This window comes from Pseudopipra pipra, chromosome 28 (assembly GCF_036250125.1).
Source record: "Pseudopipra pipra isolate bDixPip1 chromosome 28, bDixPip1.hap1, whole genome shotgun sequence".
Taxonomy (NCBI): domain Eukaryota; kingdom Metazoa; phylum Chordata; class Aves; order Passeriformes; family Pipridae; genus Pseudopipra; species Pseudopipra pipra.
The window spans coordinates 1705634-1721073 of NC_087576.1; the positions used below are offsets into that span (position 1 = coordinate 1705634).

A 15440-nucleotide genomic window follows, 5' to 3' on the forward strand; every position below is an offset into this window, starting at 1 on the left:
ATTAATTCCATGATTTTTGGTACCAACAACTCAGGCTCGAGGGGTGGGAACCCCTCATTTCCAACCCCTTCCCAGGTCTTAAACTCACAAATCAGGAGTCAACCTTTCCTTCCAACCCGCTCCTCCCTTAAAACCCCTTCCCACCTCATTTCCATGTGCCATGTTTGGTGGTGGAATCCCTAACCCTGGAATTGTCTGGATGTGGCACTTGGAGGGACATGGTTTGTGATTGATGGTTGGACATGGTTTGTGTTGGCCTGGGTTGATGGTTGGACTCTATGATCCCAGATTGCCTCTCCAACCTTAATTTTTAGATTTTTAATTAATTCCATGATTTTTGGTACCAACAACTCAAACTTGAGGGGTGGGAATCCCTCATTTCCAACCCCTTCCCAGGTGCTAAAGTCAAAAACAAAGGGTCAACCTTTCCTTCTAACCCACTAATTCATTAAAGCCCCTTCCCACCTCATTTCCATGTGCCATGTTTGGTGGTGGAATCCCTAACCCTGGAAGTGTCTGGATGTGGCACTTGGAGGGACATGGTTTAATGGTTGATGGTTGGACATGGTTTGTGTTGGCCTGGGTTGATGGTTGGACTCTATGATCCCAGATTGCCTCTCCAACCTTAATTTTTAGATTCTTAATTAATTCCATGATTTTTGGTACCAACAACTCAAACTTGAGGAGTTAGAATCCCTCATTTCCAGCCCCTTCTCAGGTCTTAAACTCACAAACAAAGGGTCAACCTTTACCTCCAACCCGCTCCTCCCTTAAAACCCCTTCCCACCTCATTTCCATGTCCCATGTTTGGATTGTGAAGGGATGGTGGAATCTCCATCCTTGGAATTGTCTGGATGTGGCACTTGGAGGGACATGGTTTGTGATTGATGGTTGGACTGGATGATCCCAACCTTAATTTTTAGATTTTTAATTAATTCCATGATTTTTGGTACCAACAAGTGATGGTACCAACAACTCAGGCTCGAGGGGTGGGAACCCCTCATTTCCAACCCCTTCCCAGGCATTAAAGCCCCAAACAAAGGCTCGACCTTTCCCTTCACTTCCTTCAACCCCTTCCACTCCACTTCCACCCGCCCAGCCCCCGTGTCCCGCCGTGTTTTCCAGGGAATTATGTGCTCAACTACCTGGCCACGCGGCTGAAGCTGGCGACGTTCGTGACGCAGGCGCTGATCCAGCTCTACGCCCGCATCACCAAGCTGGGCTGGTTCGACTGCCAGAAGGACGAGTACGTCTTCAGGAACGTCATCTCCGACGTCTCCCGCTTCCTCCAGGTCGGACCTTTGGCCTCGCCGCTCCCGGGGACTTCCGGAATTCCCGAAATCCCGCTCTTCCCGGGCCGGGATTTGGAATTTGGGGGCTTCCCAGGCCGAGGAGCTGCCAGGACACATCAGTGCTTAGGGTTTGAGATTTGGGGGAGCTGGGGTTTGTTTCTAGTTATTCTGTTTTAAAATGTAGGGATTTCTGGTTCTTATAATTTGAAATTTGGGGTTTTCTAGTTCTTATAATTCAAAATCTGGGGGAGCAGAGATTTATTTCTGGTTCTTATAATTTAGAATGTGGGGATTTGAAATTTGAAATTAAATTAGAATTAAATTTGAAATTAAATTCGAATTAAATTTGAAATTAAATTCGAATTAAATTTGAAATTAAATTTGAATTAAATTTGAATTAAATTTGAATTAAATTTGAAATTAAATTTGAAATTAAATTTGAAATTAAATTTGATTTAAATTGGAAATTAAATTGGAAATTAAGTTCAAATTAAATTTTAAATTAAAATTGAATTAAATCGGAAATTAAATTGGAAATGAAATTAAATTTGAAAATAAATTCAAATTAAATTAGAAATTAAATTTGACATTAAATTTGAATTGAATTAGAAATTGAATTGGAAATTAAATTGGAATTAAATTGGAAATTAAATTGGAAATTAAATTGGAAATTAAATTGGAAATTAAATTTGAATTAAATTTGAATGAAATTTGAAATTAAATTCGAATTAAATTGGAAATTAAATTGGAAATTAAATTGGAAATTAAATTGGAATTAAATTGGAAATTAAATTGGAATTAAATTGGAAATTAAATTCGACTTAAATTTCTAATTAAATTTGACTTAAATTTCAAATTAAATTCAACTTAAATTCAAAATTAAATTTGAAATTAAACTTAAAATTAAATTCAAATTAAATTGGAAATTAAATTCAAAATTAAATTTGAAATTTGGGTGGGTTTTTTTCCCGATAAAACTGAAGATAAATCATTTTTAGCCAAGCAGTTTCCCAAGCACTAAGCCCAGCTTAACCAAACCCTGAGCTGAGCCTGTTGCTGTGCTTTGCCCCCCAGGACAGTGTCGAGCACTGCATCATAGGAGTGACAATCCTGTCCCAACTAACGAATGAGATTAATCAAGTAAGTGCTACAGCCTTCCTCAGTGAAGTAAGTGTCCAATTTTCTCATTCATATTGTCCTGTCCTGCCTTTTTTGGGGTTGATTTGGGGTTTTTTTGCCCTGGGGGGGTTGTTTTTGGGGGTTCCCTCCTGTCTCTGTGGTGTTTTCAGTCGCTCCCCCTCGGGGGAAGATGCTCCGAGCTCTCCCATCCCGAGGAATCCTTTTGTTTCACTGGCATCTTCCATCTGCTCCCACGTTTTCACTCTGGGGTTTTTTGGGATGGAGGGGAACAGAGCAAGGCTGAGGGATAAAACCAGACCTACCCAGTGAGGACTAAGCCCTTGTGTTGTCAGTCCCTCCTTGTTGAGCAGAGGAGTCACCAAACTCTGCCAGTTTTCCAACCATCAAACTGTGCCAGTTTTTAAACCATCAAACTGTGCCAGTTTTCCAACCATCCCTTTCCATCCAGGACTGAATTTCCCGGAGTTCCCAGCAGGGAATTCTCAGCTCCTGCTGGTTTCCTGGGGCCCAGTCCCTTCCAAGTGCTTCCCAGGTTGGCTCCTTGGTTTTGGGAGCCCTCCAAGGTTGTGCTGCCTCTTGGAACTGGGTGTTGGAAGTGGGAATGAGTGGCTTCCTGTCCCAAGGAATCCTTTTGTTTCACTGGCATCTTCCATCTGCTCCCATGTTTTCCCTCTGGGTTTTTTTTGGGATGAAGGGGAACAGAGCAAGGCTGAGGGATAAAACCAGACCTACCCAGTGAGGACTAAACCCTTGTGTTGTCAGTCCCTCCTTGTTGAGCAGAGGAGTCACCAAACTCTGCCAGTTTTTAGACCATCAAACTCTGCCAGTTTTTAAACCATCCCTTTCCATCCAGGACTGAACTTCCCAGAGTTCCCAGCAGGGAATTCTCAGCTGGTTTCCTGGGGCCCAGTCCCTTCCAGGTGCTGCCAAAGTTGGCTCCTTGGTTTTGGGAGCCCTCCAAGGCTGTGCTGCCTCTTGGAATTGGGTGTTGGAAGTGGGAATGAGTGGCTGTACCTGCTGCTGTCCCGGATTCCATCCTTTTTCCAGCAGCAAAGTCAGCTCCCCCGAAGGTCCCGAGGCAGCAGGAGGGTCACAATGTCCATGAAATCTCTGATTTTCCCAAGAAAACCAGGAGTAACCAAGGGTTTGATTTGAATGCCTTACTGAGTAACTAACCTTTAATTTTCCTGGGATGTTAATCCAGGTGTTGGAGGAATCCCTGAGTGGGATTTGGAGGGTGATTAAATTGTTCTCAGAACTGGGAATGGAGGAGGAGGTTTTTGTCCTTCCCCGGTTCCTGCCTCTGGACTTGCTGGAGTTCAGCCCCTCTGAACTTCCCCAGCCTTAAATTTAAACCCTTTAAATCCAATTTGAATGTTTTCTGCACCCATTTCAGAGCCCCCAAATCCCTTTAATTCCTCAAGGAGCAAATCCTGACCCTCAGATCTCCTCCTAAATCTCGGTCCAGCCTTTTTACTGTCGCCATTTCCTTGGCCCAGGCTTTGCAAAACCCAGATTTCATCTCCCCAGAGGGGCTGGTCCTTCCCTTCCCTACAGCAAGGCTGGAAACAAGTCTGGTTTTTAAATATATATCTGTATATAAATCCCTATAAATTAGGATGTGTCCGTCAGCAAGGATGGAAAGAAGTTTGGGGTTTAAATATATATGTTATAATATTGTATAGTAGTGTATTATGATATATAAATATAGATAAAATATAACATTATAGGTAATATTACAATATGTTATTATACAGTATAATAGTATCATATATAATGTACAGTAATACAGTATATTTTATATATAATATATTATTATACAGTATTATAGAATATACTATTATATAGTATTAAATGCTATATTATTATATAGTGTTATATAGTATATATTATATAGACTTGCCTGGAGGTGCTGAGGGACTGGAGCTCACTGATTTAAACCAAGGGCACTGATTTAAGACAAAGTTTAAATTTGATTTAAACTGTTTTAAGCCTGATTTAAGCCCAGTTCAGGGATTTAAGACAAATTCCCTGATTTAAGCCCAGTTCAGGGATTTAAGACAAATTCCCTGATTTAAGCCCAGTTCAGGGATTTAAGATAAATTTAATGACTGATTTAAGGCCAGTTCCCTGATTTTGGCACAGTTCACTAATTTGAGCCAAATCCTCTGATTTAAGCCCAATTCCCTGATTTAAGCCAAATTCACTAATTTAAACCCAATTCCCTGATTTAAGCCAAATTTTCTGATTTAAACCAAATTCACTGATTATGCCAAATTCCTGATTTAAGTTAAATTTCCTGATTTAAGCCCAGTTCAATAATTTAAGCCAAATTCCCTGATTTAAACCAAGTTGGCTGCTTATGCCAAATTCCCTGATTTAAACTAAATTCCCTGATTTAAGCCCAGTTCAGTGATTTAAACCAAATTCCCTGATTTAAGCCCTGTGACCTCGTGGTGAAGGAAAAGAAAAATGCTCATTTTCACCAGGCCAGAAATAAGTGAGATTTTTTTTTTAAATACCCTGAAATTTTAATAGTCTGAGCTGAGGAATAATTCAGTCTTAAAACACCTGACAAGTTTAGGTCCAGTTTTGCTCTGCCACCAACTGTTGGGGTGTTCCAGGGCTTTTCCTGCTCACCCAAAATATAAGGAATGTTTGGTGCTTCCATGGGGTTATTGGGAAGGTCAGTGTGGAAAACTTGAGGTTGCTCCTGGTTCCTTCAATACTGGTGTTTGGAAATTTAAATTTAAGAGAGGTTCAGAAAAAAAAAAACCAACAACACAAAAAAAAAAAACCAACACAGAAACAAAACCAACAAAAAAATACAAAAAAAATATGATTAAAATGTATTTTAAAAATGACAAAAAATGTTGTAAAAATTAGGAATATTTAAGAAAAGCACAGGAAAAATCTAACAGAAAAGAGATTTATTGCTGGGCTGCAGAAAGGCTCCATCCCACTGGGATATCCCAGCGGGGAACTCGTCCCAGCCAGGTGGGATTTGGATAAATGGGAAAAATGGGAAGGATGCCTTCACTTTTCCCCCTTTTCCTGGGAGCCAGGCCAGGTGCTCACCTCTGCTCCGGGGAGAGGGGCAGGACTGGGGTTGATTCCACCCCCCAGAGTCCGAGCTGGTGAACTCTCCTGGGAGTTTTCTCCTCCTCCGTGCGGGTTCAGGGGGGGAATTTTAATGGCTGGGCCTTGTCCCCGGGTGTCCCCAGCACCTGCAGGGGGGAGGGAACCCTTTGGAATTCCCAGTGTGTCCCCAGCACCTGCAGGGGGGAGGGAACCCTTTGGAATTCCCAGGGTGTCCCCAGCACCTGCAGGGAGAAGGGAACCCTTTGGAATTCCCAGTGTGTCCCCAGCACCTGCAGGGGGGAGGGAACCCTTTGGAATTCCCAGTGTGTCCCCAGCACCTGCAGGGAGGAGGGAACCCTTTGGAATTCCCAGGGTGTCCCCAGCACCTGCAGGGAGGAGGGAACCCTTTGGAATTCCCAGGGTGTCCCCAGCACCTGCAGGGAGGAGGGAACCCTTTGGAATTCCCAGGGTGTCCCCAGCACCTGCAGGGGGGATGGAACCCTTTGGAATTCCCAGGGGAAGCTCCTGGAATGCTGGAGATGCCGCTCCCCGTTTGGGAGAGGTTGGAACTAAATCAGGAATTAACCCCGAAATTGGGAGTTAAACCCAGCAGGGAGAGGGTTGGAAAAGGTGGAAAAGCCACTGCCCAGCCAGGAATAGGAGTTCATCCATGGAATTCTCCCATCCTGGTGCATCCCCAGGGATCCCATTCCAGGAGTTCTGAGCTGCTTTTCCCTCTGCCAGGCGGACACAACCCACCCTCTGACCAAGCACAGGAAAATTGCCTCTTCCTTCCGGGATTCCTCTTTATTTGATATTTTCAACCTGTCCTGCAGTTTACTGAAACAGGTAAGGAGGGGCTTGGAGTCTTTACTGGGGGCTGAGTGGAGGGGAAACACGTTTGGGGGCTGAAATTCCCTCCTGGAAGGAGCTTCCTTGTCCTGAACGCTGGGTTCTGGACTTGTTTTTCCAGGAAAACCCGGGCTCATTGAAGGAAATTTTATGTCTAAATAAATCAATAAAAACCCAAGTAAAATTATTAATGAATATAATAAAAATATATAATAAGTATATTTCATATGTTATAGAAAAATATTACATATTCATAAATATATATTATAATTATATGATAATTATATGATAATATATAATATTATAATATATTTGTAATATTATAAAATTATATAGAAATATTTTAATGTATTATATAATATATACTATTATATATTATATATTATATATACATTATTATATATTATAACATATATTATATATTATATATATACATTATATATATTATAATATATATATAGGTATTTTAACACGTGATAAATATTGGTATTTTAACACACGATAAATATTGACTGTCTGGTGTTCCCCAGGTTTTTTCTGCTAATTATTGAGTGAACTTGCTTTAAAAATCAACTTTAAAAAGTTGATTTGAAACCAAAATAAGTCGATTTGAAACCAGGATATGTTGGTTTGAAACCAGAATAAGTCAATTTGAAGCAGGAATAAGTCGATTTGAAGCAGGAATCAGTTGATCTGAGGCCAGAATAAATTGATCTGAGGCCAGAATAAATTGATTTGAAGCCAGAATAAGTCGATTTGAAACCAGAATCAGTTGATTTGAAGCAGGAATAAGTTGGTTTGAAACCAGAATCAGTTGATTTGAAGCAGGAATAAGTCGATTTGAAACCAGAATCAGTTGATTTGAAGCAGGAATAAGTCGATTTAAAACCAGAATCAGTTGGTTTGAAGTCCAGAGTGACAATCCAAAGGGTGGCTGGGCTGGCCAGGAGCACAGAGCGTGTTTAAACTGCAGTGGAATGACCCCAAAATTCCACATCCCTGGAGTTGTGAGTGTCACCTGAGGGTATCCATGTTTTCCCTGCCCGGAGCAGCTCCTGGTTTCCCTGGGAGCAGCAGGATTGGATTCCCAGTTGGATTCCCTCCCGGGAGGTGTCCTTCCTTATCTCTGGATATCAAACCTGGCAGCTGCTCCCTGTGGCTTCAAAGGAGCGGGGAGGGAAGTGCTGCCTGTTTATCCATCCCCTGGAAAGCCTGGAATGTGCCCATGCCAACCCCTCCTGTAAGAACACGCCCGGTGCCTGTGCCACACCACCCTCACGGTGCCACCTCCTGCTCCGACCTCAATCCTTGGCTGTCACCTGGATTTGGTTTTCTTTTTTCCCTCCTTTTCCTGCCTTAATCCCACGTGTTTTGCAGGCTTCTGGGAAGAACCTGAACCTGAACGATGAAAGCCAGCACGGGCTGCTCATGCAGCTCCTCAAGCTCACCCACAACTGCCTGAACTTCGACTTCATCGGCACCTCCACGGACGAGTCCTCGGATGATCTTTGCACTGTGCAGATCCCAACCAGTTGGAGATCAGGTAATGGGGCTGCAGGACCTGCTCAGTCCTTCTCTGAGCTCCATAAAAACCACGGGCATGGAATTCCAGAGGTTAAATCCAGCTTTTCCTTAGGGGGAAAACCACACAATCCACTCAGGGTGGGTCATCTTGACTCCTCTGCCCTTCCACTCTTGCACCTCCCACTTCAAAGAGCACCAAACTGGTTGGGTTTTTCTTTTTTTTAAAAATATATAAATAACATAATTTGGCACCTGTTCTCCACATCCTTGCTGTTCTCACCAGGCACTTGCACAGATTGTGTTCTTAAAATACTTCCCTGTCATTCTCCCTCAGTTCCAAGTGCCAGTGGGTTCCTTTATTTTCTAGGAAAAGGCTTTTTGCGTGAAAATACAAAATCCTTCAGCAGTTTTCTTGGGTTGGGGGCGCTTTGTGTGACAGATGCACTTGGCTTTGGGGATAAAATAAGCACCAGGCCTGTGTGGAAAGCAGGAAATGGAGGTAAAATGCTCTTTTCTGTTGCAGCATTCTTGGATTCTTCGACCCTTCAGTTGTTTTTTGATCTTTATCATTCCATCCCTCCTTCGTTCTCTCCTCTGGTAAGTCCAGTGCCCTTTTCCCTTCCAGGAAGGGTTTGTGGGATCCATGTGGGGAATTCACTGGTGGTTTAGTGTGACTTCACCCCACCCTGATGGCTCGTGCTGAAGTGTCCAAGTGCTGCCATTGAAGGTTTTTTAGGAGCATCCGCAGGGTTTGGATTTGCCCTCAGAGCAGTTTTTTTGCTGGAATTCCAATTTTGTCCTCCCATGGAGTCTGCCTGCTCAGCCCTGTTTTGGAGGGATGCAGCTGATGTTATTTCCTCTGTGCTCCTGCTGGATCCTGAAAGCATGTTAGGAGCAGTAGGTAGGAAGTCTGGGAACACCCCGAGGGATGGAATTTCTCCTTCCCCACTTTAAAACTAGGCCATGTCCCACTTGGATGAAAGGGCCAATAGCACAACTGAACTAAAAGTTAGATTATTTCTTGGAGAAAAAAAAAAGAAAAGATTGCCTGGCAGGCATTTCTCTGCCTGATAAATATTTCCCATAATTAAAGCTGCAAGGAAAACGAGCCCTTTGGCTACAGAGGGAAGGATTTTTTTCCATGGAGACACCACTGCTCGTGGTGGTGGAGGGTTATTGGCCAATTCTGAATTTAGAGCCTCAAATATTCATGAGAGGTTTGAAGTGTGAGACTCTGGGGTTTTTTGGTTGTTGTTAATGAGTAGAAATCCGGAGCAATTTAATTGTCCTGCCCCTGTGATCAGGGACTGCCAGAGCCAGCAGGGATGAGCAGGGAGGCCTTGCACTGCTCCAGGGGATGGGGATTTGCCTCTGGATTGGGATTGCAGGTGCTGCTCACAACTCACTGCCCCTGCTCTTCACAGTCCTCTTCACCAGCCTCTTCCTGCTGCAGCTGCACCCTGGAATTTCCTCGGGATTTAAATTTCAGAGGTTTGGGTTGAGAACAGTTTAATTGTGTTTCTCTTGCCACTCTTTTATCCCCTGGAATACTTTCCCAAGTCTGTGTTACATTTCTCAGCTTTCCCAGCCAGTCCCAGTGTATCTTCAGTCTTCAGCTGAAGGAATTCCAGCATTTTGGGAGCAGAGTTTGGAGCAAAGGAGGCTCAGGGGGGACCTTCTGGCTCTGCAAGCCCCTGACAGGAGGGGGGAGCCAGGGGGAGTCAGGCTCTGCTCTGAGCAAGGAGGAGAGGAAACAGCCTCAAATTGTGCCAGGGGAGGCTCAGGTTGGACATCAGGAGGAATTTCCTCATGGAAAGGGTTGGTTAAGCATTGGAACTGCCCAGGGAGATTTGGGGTCCCCAGCCCTGGAGGTGCCCAAGGCAGGACTGGACACTCAGTGCTCTGGGCTGGATGGGCTGGTGGAGATCAGTCACAGGTTGGACTCCATGACCTTGGAGGGCTTTTCCAGCCTCAGTGATTCCCTGATTGTGTGATGCTGGGATGGAGCTGTTCCTTTGGGTGACTCCCTCCTCTGCCGTAATTCCTTCCTGCACAGAATCACAAACGTGGAGCTGTTGTGTCACACACAGAGGAGCATCCCACCTGTCACGAGGAGGAAACCTGCTGCTCCTGTGATTGTCCTAATGCCTGTTTTCCTGTTTACCCCCCTGTGCCCCTGCAGGTTTTGTCCTGCTTGGTGCAGATCGCCTCCGTTCGCAGATCCCTCTTCAACAACGCCGAGCGGGCAAAGTTCTTATCTCATCTCGTTGATGGAGTCAAACGGATACTGGAAAACCCCCAGGTGGGTGTTCCAGGTGGAACTGGGGCTCTGCTTCCTCTTCATCATGTTTCTCCACCAAAAATACCTCCAATGTCCATGTCCCACTTGATCACGGACACAGGAGGAAGAAGAACTTGGCAAAGGGGAGAAGGGTGCAATGTCCTGCTGCTCTCTTCCTTTTCTCAACCAAGGAAGGTTCAGGTTGGATAGCAGGAAAAATTCCTTCACTGGAAGAGTACTTTGGCATTGGAACAGGCTGCCCAGGGCAGTGGTGGAGTCACCGTCCCTGGAAGTGTTCACAAAACAAGTGGACGTGGCACTTCCTGAGCCGCTTCATTGGGCAGGGGGGGATTCGGTCGAAGGTTGGGCTCGGTGACCGTGGAGGTCCCTTCCAACCCATGTGGTTCTGTGACAATCTGAGCCCCTTGCAGTCACTGCTGAGCTGTTCCTCAGTTCCTCTTCCCCTTTTTCTCCTCTCAGAGCTTGTCAGACCCCAACAACTACCACGAGTTCTGCCGGTTGCTGGCGCGGTTGAAAAGCAATTACCAGCTGGGCGAGCTGGTGAAGGTGGACAACTACCCCGAGGTCATCCGGCTCATTGCCAACTTCACCGTCACCAGCCTGCAGGTACACCTGGCTCTCCTTCTCTTGTCTCCCCTTGAAACAAAAATCCCACCCCCCTGCTCTGTTCCCTGCCCCTTAATTTACGTTATTTTTGCCCCAAACCCCTCTCGGAGAATCCCGCGGTGTAGCCGTGATTGTCCTGTGAATTCCTGCTGAATGGAGCTGGAGCAGCCTGTGGGGGAAGGCAGAGTTGCCATGCCTCCAGAGGCTTTCCAAATCCTAGCAGAGAAGAAAAAAAACCCCCAACCTGTTAAATAAGGCTTATTTTTAGAATTGTGTCTCACTTCACGTCGCAGGGATTGCCAGTAATAGGGATATCAAGCCCTATTCCCACTGAGTTTTCCACTGGTGTATCGAGCTAGTAACCACCCCCCTGCACAGGGCAGGGATCAGAACATTGTACAGCTCAGATAATGCCTTTTGTTTGTTAAATTTTGATATCTGAAAGCAGCTTGAGGCTGCACAGGGGGTGTGGGGAGCTGTGCAGTGCGAGCTCGGCCGTGGTTGGGGACTGGAGGCTCAGCTCCACATCCTGGGGACTCGGGATTATCTCCCTGAGTGCTGCTGATGCCACTGAATCCAGGTGTGCACTGGAATTCCTGGTTAATTTGGCAACCAGGCCCTTCAAGCTTTTAGATGCTGCTGTGCCCAGTGGAAGGTTCATTGCCCATGGCGAGTGGAAGGAGCTGAGCTCTGAGGTCCCTTCCAAACCGAACCACTCTGATGTTCTGTGATCTCTGTATCCCCCTGGCTCAGCAGACCTGATACTCCTCAAATTCCTTGTTCCCACTGGCATTTCCAGCGTGGAAACTCTGCCAGTGCAAGGAGACCCCTCTGGCACCACCCGTGGCCCTCCCAAGTCGGAGGAGGAGGGGGGGGCAGGAATTCTGCGATCCTATGAAAATAATCCGGGGAAAATAATCCAGATCATAATTCCCTGCGTTTGTGGTTTTTTTTTTCCTTCCCTTTCCCTCTGGAAGCACTGGGAGTTTGCTCCCAACAGTGTTCACTACCTGCTGAGCCTGTGGCAGCGCCTGGCAGCGTCCGTGCCCTACGTGAAGGCCACCGAGCCCCACATGCTGGAGACCTACACCCCCGAGGTCACCAAAGCCTACATCACATCCCGCCTGGAATCCGTGCACATCATCCTCAGGTGAGGCCAGAGCCAGGGCTGGAGCTGCTCTCCTGGCAGGAAAGGCTTCCCAAAGGGAATTGGGGTTGTTCAGCTCCGGGGTGACCTCAACTGGAATTCCCGTGGGCCCGGGAAACGCCCTGTACCCCCCACAAACCCCCTGCTGTGGTTGGACAGACCATCTCCACCCCATAAATCCCTTCCTGACCCGCTCTCTCTCCGCTCAGGGACGGGCTGGAGGATCCCCTGGACGACACGGGGCTGGTGCAGCAGCAGCTGGACCAGCTCTCCACCATCGGGCGCTGCGAGTACGAGAAGACGTGTGCTCTGCTCGTGCAGCTCTTCGACCAGTCAGCCCAGTCCTACCAGGAGCTGCTCCAGAGTGCCACTGCCAGCCCCATGGACGTGGCTGTGCAGGAAGGTGAGCCCAGCTGCAGGACTCAGAGGGTTTTCTTCCAGAGGGTTTCATTTAATACCTATTTAATATCTTTACTATCTTTATTGATGGTTTAGATGAGGGGGTTGAGTCCACCATCAGCAGATTTGCAGATGACACCGAGCTGGGGGGTAGTGTCAATCAGCTGGAAGGCAGGAGGGCTCTGCAGAGAGACCTGGACAGGTTGGAGAGTTGGGCTGATTCCAAGGGGATGAGGTTCCCCAAGGCCAAGGGCCGGGTCCTGCCCTTTGGCCACAACAACCCCCGGCAGCTCCAGGCTGGGCCAGAGGGGCTGGAGAGCAGCCAGGCAGGAAGGGAGCTGGGAGTGGGGATGGACAGGGAGCTGAACAGGAGCCAGAGTGTGCCCAGGGGGACAAGAAGGCCAATGGATCCTGGCCTGGCTCAGGAACAGGGTGGCCAACAGGGCCAGGGAAGTGATTCTGCCCCTGGACTCAGCACTGGTGAGGCCACCCCTGGAGTGCTGTGTCCAGTTCTGGGCCCTCAGCTCAGGAAGGACATGGAGGGGCTGGAGCAGGTCCAGAGAAGGGCAACAAGGCTGGGGAAGGGACTGGAGCACAAGTGCTGGGAGGAGAGGCTGAGGGAGCTGGGGGGGCTCAGCCTGGAGAAGAGGAGGCTCAGGGGAGACCTCCTCACTCTCTGCAACTCCCTGACAGGAGGGGGGAGCCAGGGGGGGTTGGTCTCTTTTCCCAGGCAACCATCAGCAAGACAAGAGGGCTGGGTCTGCAGCTGTGCCAGGGGAGGGTTAGGTTGGAGATTAGGAAGAATTTCTTTGCAGAGAGGGTGCTCAGCCATTGGAATGGGCTGCCCAGGGAAGGGGTGGATTCTCCATCCCTGGAGGTTTTTAAGCTGAGACTGGATGTGGCATCAGTGCCATGGGCTGGGAACCACGGCGGGGTTGGATCAAGGGCTGGTCTTGATGATCTGAGAGGTCCCTTCCAACCCAGCTGATTCTGGGATTCCCAGGAGAACCCACCCAGCAGGAAGGATCGTCTTCCCTGTGCTGCCACAAGGAGCGGGATGGTTTGGACACCCAGTGTTCCTGCTGGAGAGAGGGCTGTCCTAGAACCGACCCCATCCTTATGTTTGGGGGGAAATACAATGTGTTTCCTTGCCTGTTCTGTCAGAGCCACGAGGGTGTTCCCCACCCAGCACTGCCCAGCTCGTCCCTCTTTACCTGAGCTGGGATGTGGGTGCTGCTTTGACCCTCCTCACAGTGCTGTCCAACAACTGACCCAATTTCAACTTTTCTGGGGAAATATAACACATTTCCTTGCCTGTTCTTTCAGAGACAAGTCACGAGGGTGTTCCCCCTCCAGCACTGCCATCCCTGTTTTCCCTGAGGGGGGATGTGGGTGCTCCTTTGACCCTCCTCTTTGGCTGTGGGGCAGAAACCTCCAGCTGGTTGTTGGTAAAGAGCCACTGGCAGTGGGATTTTCACCTGGTGCCACTGCCTGAAGTGGTTTGTGTGCACAGCCCAGGGTGGGCTCAGCGTGGGGGGGCAGGAGTTATTTAACACAGGCCAGAGCACAGCAGCTCCTCTGGGGGCTCAGGGATTATTCCCCTCTCTAACACTGGATCTGCTTCCCCTTCCCTGGAGGAGTTGGGTGCGTCAGCACAGGTATGGGAACTGTTCCTTTTCCTTCTGAAATGGCACTGCCTGGTTTAACACAGTTATTCCTTATTTTCTTTCGGCTTTATTTGTGGGGAAAACTCCCATCTAAGTTGACTTCTCCACATCCCTTGAAGGAATAAACACTTGCTGGCACGTTAAAGTGCACAGAACCTCCTTTTACAAGGAAGTGACTTTCTGCAGTGGAAAAGCTCTGAATAAGGACAGTCTTCCAGGGAGACCTGGCATTCTTTTTTACTCTTTTAGTAAATCCTGGAATGGTTTGGGATGGGAAAGGCCCTCAAAGCCCATCCAGTCCCACCCTCAGCCATGGGCAGGGACACCTTCCTCTAGCCCAACTTGCTCCAACCTGACCTTGGACACTTCCAGGGATGGAGCACCACAAAATAGCAATGAAAGCATTAAGATGGAAAGTTCTGTCTCATAAACACAACCCCAGAGCCTTTTTCCTTGGCACTGCACATTCCATCAAAGCCCTGGATCAACACCAGGGGCCGTCAGGAGAGGTTCCTCACCACAGGGTGCATAACCGAGTCCTGTGGGGAGAAAGACACCCCTTGTGCCCGCTCTGTGTGCCCAGATGAGGGTCAGATCTCATGGATCTCGTGGTTCTGTGCTGGTTCTCATGTCCTGTGTTGCTTGCAGGGCGCCTGACGTGGCTGGTCTACATCATCGGGGCGGTCATTGGCGGGCGGGTGTCGTTCGCCAGCACGGACGAGCAGGATGCCATGGATGGAGAGTTGGTCTGTCGGTAGGGAAGCGCCTCTGGCTGCTGGAGCCCTCCCCAAAACCACCCTGCTGACCCTGTTCTTCCCCTCCTTTCACCTCCAAACCCCTTGGAATTGGCAGAGGGAAGGAGGGATCGGTGGCGCTCGTTGGCTAAACTGGGGGGATTTGGGTTGTGAGGAGCAAACTGAGAGGGGAAGAACATGGAAAAGGGGCTTGTTGGTTCAATCACTGACTAAATGCATGATGGTTCTTTGCTGGGTTGGAGAGGGAAAAGTCTTTTTTTCATGGTTAATAATCCCAAGAGGCTTTTGTTCATAAATGAACTGTGAATGTTGTAGTTCTGAAGTTAAAACTTCACGGTGTTCCCTAAAACGTGCTGGGATTTTTGGGATTGCAAATCCTGGCCCAGTGCAAGCTTTATTTGGTGGGTGTGAGGATGAAACCTTGAGTCCCACTGAATGTTTTCTGGTCCAGATCTTAATGCTCCCCTTGGAAACCAGGGGAGGAGAAGGAGCTGAAGTGTGAAGGTGTGGAAGCTGAGCTGTGGGTAAACCAACAGGTCCAAGCTCTGGCTTCCCATCAGGCTGATGAATTAAAAAGGGGAAATTATGAGACCCCCATCTATATTTCAGTTGCCTTTAGAGCCATCACAGATGATAAATGTCCGTAGAAATCTGTTAATATTTGGGCTTCTTTCC

The 15440-nt window shown here is 47.5% G+C and overlaps 1 protein-coding gene across 2 annotated transcripts in view; it reads left to right on the forward strand.

Annotated features, from left to right (window-relative positions):
* Positions 1–15440, forward strand: part of XPO7 (exportin 7) — a 42732-nt gene that overhangs the window by 12181 nt on the left and 15111 nt on the right. The window contains exons 4-13 of one of the 2 annotated variants that reach the window (XM_064637858.1): positions 1126–1292; positions 2367–2432; positions 6258–6362; positions 7743–7908; positions 8413–8486; positions 10072–10191; positions 10651–10797; positions 11775–11947; positions 12154–12347; positions 14659–14764. In XM_064637858.1, the coding sequence (XP_064493928.1) occupies positions 1126–1292; positions 2367–2432; positions 6258–6362; positions 7743–7908; positions 8413–8486; positions 10072–10191; positions 10651–10797; positions 11775–11947; positions 12154–12347; positions 14659–14764 (1318 nt within the window). Of the gene's footprint in view, positions 1–1125; positions 1293–2366; positions 2460–6257; positions 6363–7742; positions 7909–8412; positions 8487–10071; positions 10192–10650; positions 10798–11774; positions 11948–12153; positions 12348–14658; positions 14765–15440 lie in introns of both variants that reach the window. The other variant, XM_064637856.1, reaches the window with a different exon arrangement.